Below are 7,948 nucleotides of genomic sequence, written 5' to 3' on the forward strand. Positions count from 1 at the left end.
ACTTTTTCTCGAGTTTGCCATTTCTTAATTACTCGAAACTATGAATAGGGATAGATGACCATTCCCACAGGCAACACCAATTGTAGAGGGCAAAACTTAGGGCCCAATCCAGTTGGAATAAGACTAGGTTTAGGAAATAGGCCCAATACAACTAATTTGTAAAGGTGGATGGTCAAGGTCAACATTTTAAACCTTGGTAGCCTTGGTCTAATAATTTGAGAAAGAGGGTTGGCAAAAATATAATTTAAGCTAAGAATTACGCCAAGGAAAAGAGAAATTCTTACTTAATATAGCTGTTTGAATTGCATCTCAACCCTCCACTTGGATGGTCGTTGATCTCTCCTTAGATACTTATCCCATCACTGCCTTACTGGTAGTAGTAGAGTAGGTTGCAGGTTTTGGGGGCACTATTCAAGGGTCATTCTACCATTAATGCGGCAAGTTGGGTTGGTATGATGCATTAAATGTGGAGGTGATGGGTGTTTTATCTAGAAGCTTCCCCCTTCCCTTGCCTGCACGCCACTGCTTCCTTCCTCAGTCTTCAACCTTATAGCCTCAATGGTTTGTCTCTAGTCTCTCAAGGAGTATCTGCTCCTCGAGCGAGCCTCCCTCCTTGGTTTCCATGACTAGACTATCCTGATTGTACAGAGTCTAATTTGATGACTAGTTAGGCCTAGTTGCATCTTGGGTTGATTCCACTCGATGATCCACTTTCTTTGGGCATCCTCCTCCCACAAAAACATAGGATTTTATATAGGGATGTCAATAATTTAAACCTGCCCCCATGAGTACCCGCCCCTAATAGGACAGGTTTTGCCCACACCGCAAAGCAAATGGAGCGGGGATGGGAGTTAACGTTTTCCCCTGAACTCGCCTTGTTTAAATTTTATAAGGCATATATAAGTGCCTTAGCTTCCAAACTATAAATTTACGATGTCTTTTGATTTTTTTTTTTTTTAAGGAGTTTATATTTTAAGGTTTTAAATTTAAATTTTTAAAATTTAAATTGTTGTATTGTTATGTTTGAATGTTTGTATGTTTTTTTAATACTTGAATTGTTGTATTATTATTCTTTCTTAGAAGGTTTCATAATGTTAGAACTTGTTTTTAGATATTTTTCAAGTATTAAATTAAATTTAACTAACTTTTATAAAAACAAAATTGAGTGTGGCAGGGGATGGATACCTGCGTGTACCCACTAGAACCGGGCCGAGGAAAGAAATTCCACCATTAAGTGAGAGTGGGGGTGGTAGCAAGGAATAGAAAACCCACCATGTAACTCAATGACACAACTCCATGATTGAGTTAACATCTAGTTCGAATTTAATAACTATGATTGAATGCTATTCAATATATATATATATATGTTCAGACCAAAAGTTAATATATATCTTTCTAGAACAAATGTAAGTTTTAAAAAAAATATATATATATACAATTAATATAATGAATCACATTACAATAACTTTTACACTTATTTCACAATTGGAATAATTCAAAAATTGCCACAATAGAAACAATGAATCACACGCAAAAAATATGACAGACCGGAGGAATAATAGAACAAGAATCTAAACTTAATTGATTCAAGGTATTGAAATTGTGCAAGAATTAATTTATAGCACTGCATATCCTTCTAATTTGCCCAGCTGAACCAGTGAGAGGACCGATATCTCCCATTTTAATCATGGCAGATGCAAAATCAGACTTAAAAGTGGCAGGGCTCCTACTATATTCTGAGACAATACCGTCTGTGCTTCCTCCGCTAAAAAGGATTTGATCCGATTGAAGGAGACCCTTCTTTCGCAGTAAATTCTTGAAGTAATTGTTGTCAAAAGAATTTGGTGTCACCAAGTCAAGTGGTGCCAAGTTTGAATCCCCAGGTTGTCCACTAGTACCCGGACAACGACGCTTTCGTGTGCTAGCAAATCCAACATCGATGTCACTCCCATTATTGTATATCCGACCACGAAATGAAGAACATTGAGCTTGCCCCAGTGTGTGGGAACCTGTATTAGGACAATGGTATATATGTTCATCTTTGAGACTTTCATTATATACAACTAAAAGATTGAAAGAATATCTTAGGTGTTGTATTTATTCTAATTAAGTTCTAACCTGACAATGCAACCATGTCTCTTGCACTGAGCCCTTTGGTACCGAAACGAGATATTAGACTATCAAGGCCGTCAGTAAATCTTGGAAGTTCTTGTTCAGCTAGAGAGGAACTTGCAGTAGTGGAATCTCTTCTTCCAAGCTTCACTGTCCAAGATGGACCACCAACCTGTTTTCCAAAGAGATTCTTATCAAAAATTTTTTTTCATGATTGATTTTTTTTTTTTTTTGTAAAGAGGCAATGTTAAAGTGATGGGCAGATTTCAATAAACTTGTAAATGAATGTTTTTAAAAGTCTTATAATTTGGTGGCATTGATAGATCTTTATTAGTGGAACAAGGGTTTAAATCCGCTATCCTGTTTTGTTACAATTAATTATAAAATAAACAAATAAATGTTTGATTTTTTGTTGTTGTTGTTGTTTTTGTTGTTGTGATTGATGATGAGGATTATATATTAAAATTTATATGTAGTACCCCTAGCATTAATTTATATACATATATAGACAGACATACAAATATATATGGTAAGAAGAGTGAGGATTTATATATAGTACTCACAGCAACGGAAGCATCTCGAGCAGCCACTGCAAGAATATCTGCGCAAGATACAACTCCAGGGCATATCTTCTCTACCTGAGCTTTTGCACTGTCTATGATCTCATAACCTCTTGCAGAACCCCTATTTTGCAGTGCATTCCTTTCGCCATCTTCTAGTAAAATTGATGCATCACAGCCCTGCACAGCCAAGCTAGCCTTTAAATTTCAATGCCTAAATGGCATATTTGGGGAAAGAAGCTTGAGAAACCGGCAAAGGTCACAGTACGTACCTGAACAAAGCAATCATGAAAATGGAGACGAATTAGAGATGCCGCCATTCTACGTTCTCGTGAAACAGCTGTTCTAATAGCATTCCGAATAGTACTTAGTCCATTTGGACAGTTTTGGTCATAAAATGTAGAAGATAGTTGCGCTTTGCATGTAGTGCTCAAAAGGAGCAACATGAACACAACTGTCGCAGTGCTTGCATGGGAAATGAAAGAATTTCTCATTGAACTAGTTAGATTTGACGAAATAAGAGAGCGAGCTAGCTGCTACTTATGCTATATATAAGTTTCAACTTAGAAGAAAGTGCAATGGAGTGAAGATGGAGAATGAAGCTTAAGGCTCACCAATTTATAGAGAAGTATGGTATGGTACATTAATTATTAGGGTCACTATGCGATAACGCGTGGAAGCATCAGCTTTAAGTATGTGACCAATTCTCCTTTGATTGGCGTAAAGTGTCAACGCAATAAACTTAGAAAATTTCCGCATATATCAAAATATGGATAAGTCAAAGATGTATACAATTACAATATCAACTCTGAAAGTTCTACTGGATGCTGAGTCTTTGGCCGATTGTAATAAATGAGTAAACCCGAAAAATTGTTTATAACTCGAAAATATGGTGCGATTTCTGTACGGATGACGATCTGTATGGGAAGAGTGGTGTGTTATTTATATTGACGAGTCAGGCACGAAATTTTTACTTATGCGCCGATGCGCTGCCAAATTGTCATTACCCCGTAGCTGCCTCATGGTCAGACAAGGGTGAAAGAAATTCCCATAAATAAAATGTTATTACCCATTAAATAAAAAGAGAAAAACATTACATAATAAACTTAAATAAACATTGCATAATAGACCAGATGCGTAGGAATTTATTGATCAACCAAACTAATGAACATGGCATCTGGTCTGGTTTCTCAAAAAAAAAGAAAAAAAAAAGACAGCAAGAATAGTGGATTCAAGTCTTGAACATTTTCCTTCTCAAAAAATAAATCTCAAACATTTTCGTTAGAAACATCATAAAATGTCAACGGGTATGAGTTAATAAAATAAAAAAGAATTTTTTAATCTTTATTATAAATAACATATTCATAGTTTTTTTTATTGTAATTAGTGTTCTTTCAAAACAATATTTATTTTTTCATAATTTTTTTTTTGTTTTTTTTTTTTTTTTATGTTATCATGCCTTGTTGTCATGACTAACGAATTTTATTTAGTATTTTTTTTACCAAATTGGGTTGTTCATTATTGTAAATGATTAGTATTTCTTTTTCTTTTTGTTTGCTATAATAAACAAAGAGTTAGTTGTGAAAAGAATTAGTATTAAAAAGCTAGTAATCCTAATTAAATATATATCCCCAAAAATTTGAATATTTTACAAACATATTACATGAGTTAAAAAAGAAGATCATATAGTTAATCCTTCAAGTACATGGCATGATTACATATACAAAAAATATATATATAATTTTAAAATTTAGGAAAAAAATAAATATTATTTTGAGAGAACACTAATTACAATAATAATAAAAAACTATAAAGATATTGATTATAATAAAGAGTAAACAAATATTTTTATTTTATTTTATTGATTTACACTAATTGACACTTTATAATGTTTCTAACGAAAATGTTCAAGATTTGAATCCATCATCCTTCTTGTCATAAATTAACTATTGAATTTTATTTATTTATATTCTAAATGTGTGGGTTTTTTTTTTTTTTTTTTTTTTTTAACTTGAAATCTCTACTCATTTTAGAATAAATAGTTTTAGTTTCCATTTCTAAACATAAGATCATCATGTCTTAAGGAGAAGAACTTTTCCTTAAAGGGGAAGTTCAATCCTTGGCACTGGCAACCGTTTTAGCCAGTTTTTGTGGCCAGAGAGTTGTAATTCAAAGCAATATTTAGCCAAAACACTATAGCTGCATTAAGGGTGTTTTGTATAACCAACATAAACTAAATCCTCAGAGCATTCACATTAGTCTCATCAAATTTTTAGCTAAACTAATCCAAAAAACTTTACTTTTTATAGTTTAGCTATCCATATTTTTTATGTAAAAATATCAGACTCAATACTTTATTTCTTTTATAATAAAAATTTTTCTTTAAAGGGAGTGGTGGTCACTTTTTCCATCTTTAGAGATTTTGCTACATATTTAAAAATGCTATTCGAGGAGCCCAGTTTCCCATATTTGTAAGTTCTCCATGTCTTTCTTAGTCTAGTACTCTTTCTTCTTTATTTTTTATTCCTTAGGATGGGTAGATTTGCTAGTTTAGTAGATACTCCCAAAAAAAGGGAGGCTTTCAAAACTAAGTACCACATCCCTGCCGAGGTCACCATAGAACATTGCGAGCTAGGAGATCAATACACCAAAAGATGAACCGAGGACGTAGTTGTCTCGATGATAGCCTTTATAGAAGGCGGGATGAGGATCCCCACGGATAGGGACATGAGGGACTTTCTTATCTTTTTTAGGCTTTGCCGTACCCAGTGCTCCCCAAACCTCTTTTGGGTAGTGAATAGCGTAGCTCAGTTGAACAAGAAGATGGGTGTCAACCTCTCTCATCACGATATCAATTGGGTTTATAGCTGTCAGGATAATAAAGACACGGGGTATTACTTTAGAACTAAGGTCATCGCGGTTAGGTTGAATTCTTGCCTTCTTGAGTCTAACAAGGGCCTAGACAAGGACTTTTTTCTCATCTCGGGGGAACTGGCATGATGGACTTTACTACCTCGTCACAGACGAAGTTCCAGGTGGGGTAACTAGGGGTTTAGGATTGAGACCTTATATATGTTATATTACACTCCTTTTTTTGTGCTCTTCTTTTATGCGTATGTTTGTCTGTCTTTAATATTATTATTTTTCTTGGTTCTTTTACAAACAAGAACTTCACCGTGAAGAACATCAACCTAGTGAACGTCCTTGACCTCAACAGGATCCTTCGAGGCGAGTTCTTCCTCCATACTGACGGCTAACTCTACCCATATCATCCTCGAGTTCACCCCAATCTCTACTCGCTTCCAATCCCCAAAGCACCTCATCAAGGCCAAGAATCCCCGGGTCGCTAGGATTGACGTAGAGGTTGAAGGATTTATGACAGGACCTCCTCTCGAAGGAACCTTTCAAGTCAAACTTACTGCTTAACAAGTTGCCCACCTTATTCAGGCCGAGGAGGAACCCAAACCTTCTAAAGGAGAAGAAGAAGAAGCGGTAGCGAAGGAGCTATCATTTGTTGATCTTGAGGAGGATTTTGGAGTATTCGATCGATTAGACCTAGCTAAAAGCCCAAAGACCAGCTCAAGAGCTCAGCCTGTTGCATAAGTTAACACCAACCAAAAGTCTGCAGACATACCTGAAAGGATGGTGATCCAGAAGAGATCCTCTAACCTTCTCACCCTCCTAGAGTCTTACGCAGGAATGGCCCCCTTCGAGGCTCCTCCTGTGGAGGCCTTCAACCCCTATCCCTCCACGGCCTTCTCTTGCTGAACCCGCCGAGAAGAAAAGAAAAAGGGATAAGAAGCAACATAAAGATCTCGTGAAGGAGGGGGAAATCCAGGACCAACTTCCCCCTAAGCCAGCTAAAGGAGCCAAGTTTGCTGGGGTTCAACAGAAGAAAAGTGTCTCCGAGGGCTTGAGTTCTGAAGTTGTCACCGAGGGTTCCCGATTGAAACCTAGAGCTAGATGGTGCCCTTCTCCCTTCGAATGCCTCCATAAGGGATTTTGCTAAGGGGTGGGCCGGTTATGTGGCCAACTCTATGGAGTAGGCACTCCTTCTTCCCAAGGACATGACCGAGTTGAGGAACCTCAAGAAGCATAAGGTGTTCCTATCCTTCAAAAGGGACTTAGCACTAGTAAGCTTTCAAATCCTAACTCTTTAGGCCCTTCCCTTGTTACTATGTTTATCTTTTACTAAATAATAAAACTTAAGTTAATCTTTTCCCACTCTTTTCTCCTTGCTAGGCTGTTTAGACATCTCATGTTGCCAAGGAATGGATGGATCACGCCCTAACTCAGGCTAAAGAAAAGGAGTCAGGGAGGTTTGCAGCCACTAAAGCTCAGGCTTAGGCCAAGAAGAAGGCCAAGGAGAACCTCATCCGACTGACTAAGTGTGAGAAGGCCAAGAAAAGTGCGAAGGCTGCTGTGGCCAGGTTTGAGAAGCAGGCCTAGGAGCAATGCGGTCATCTTTGGAAGGCAGATGAACAATTGTCCCGTGCCAGGGAAAATATTGAAGCCTTAAAAAAAGTGCTAGAAGGCAAACAGGTAAAGCTGGGGAAGGCTGACAACCGGCCTATGAGCTGGGAAAAAAATGAAATCGAGGCAAAACTTCAAGTTCAACTAAAAGAGGTTAGCCGAAGGTTCTGCCAGCAGTTTTGGGCTGAGGCTTTGAATGCAGCTGAAGTGAGCCTTTCTTTGGAGCTAAGGAATCCAGAGAAGATCGTTTTTCCTCCTACACTAAGAATTAAAGAGGCTAGCTCATCTACTTTAGACACTAGCTCATCTATTCCAACTGAAGGTTGGCAAAATGAGGGGGAGGCCAAGAAGGAGGCTGAGAAGTAGGGGTTAGGAAGATAGAATTAAGTTATTTTTGTAATAGGACTTGTGACTATACAACTTGCTTTCCTTACAAGATCTCTTGAATTATAATTCCTCATCCAACAATTAATGACAATTGCTTCTCTCTTTTTCTTTTTTCTTTTTTCTTTTTTTACATGGTAAGTATATGCGATGTACTTTTTATTTTATTTTTATTTTATTATTAGTAGTAGCCAAGGAATAATTGGCCAAGGATATCACAAACATCTTAAAGGGCTAGAAACCACTCTAAATCCTAGGTCCTTATGAGGAGTTTAAACAAACCGAGGGTTTTCTTAACTTTATAAAAACTGATTTAAACAAGGTAGGTGACCTGTGGAGTCGAACTTAGCCGAGGTTTTTCTTAACCCTTTAGCTTAGTCAAGAATTCATTTACCCAAGGCAAGTGACTCGAGGAGTTG

At 36.9% G+C, this 7,948-nt stretch overlaps 1 protein-coding gene across 1 annotated transcript; it reads right to left on the bottom strand.

Moving 5' to 3' along the window:
- Positions 1–1,467: 1,467 nt before the first annotated feature.
- LOC126717853 (lignin-forming anionic peroxidase-like) lies at positions 1,468–3,244 on the bottom strand. Its single transcript, XM_050419782.1, has 4 exons — positions 2,945–3,244; positions 2,676–2,852; positions 2,119–2,284; positions 1,468–2,009 (listed from the first exon to the last, which is right to left on the bottom strand). Exons 1-4 carry the CDS (start codon positions 3,164–3,166, stop codon positions 1,612–1,614), a joined length of 963 nt encoding a protein of 320 aa, XP_050275739.1. The 5' UTR covers positions 3,167–3,244; the 3' UTR covers positions 1,468–1,611.
- Between the last annotated feature and the right edge of the window lie 4,704 nt (positions 3,245–7,948).

Source organism: Quercus robur, chromosome 3 (genome assembly GCF_932294415.1).
Source record: "Quercus robur chromosome 3, dhQueRobu3.1, whole genome shotgun sequence".
Classification (NCBI taxonomy): domain Eukaryota; kingdom Viridiplantae; phylum Streptophyta; class Magnoliopsida; order Fagales; family Fagaceae; genus Quercus; species Quercus robur.

Bases quoted from the DNA above. Each gene is read 5' to 3' on its own strand.
- LOC126717853 (XM_050419782.1), bottom strand. From the start codon at position 3,166: ATGAGAAATTCTTTCATTTCCCATGCAAGCACTGCGACAGTTGTGTTC. The intron at 2,853-2,944 runs GTACGTACTGTG...TTGGCTGTGCAG, and splicing joins TTCATGATTGCTTTGTTCAG to GGCTGTGATGCATCAATTTT. The intron at 2,010-2,118 runs GTTAGAACTTAA...GTCCTAATACAG, and splicing joins AGACATGGTTGCATTGTCAG to GTTCCCACACACTGGGGCAA.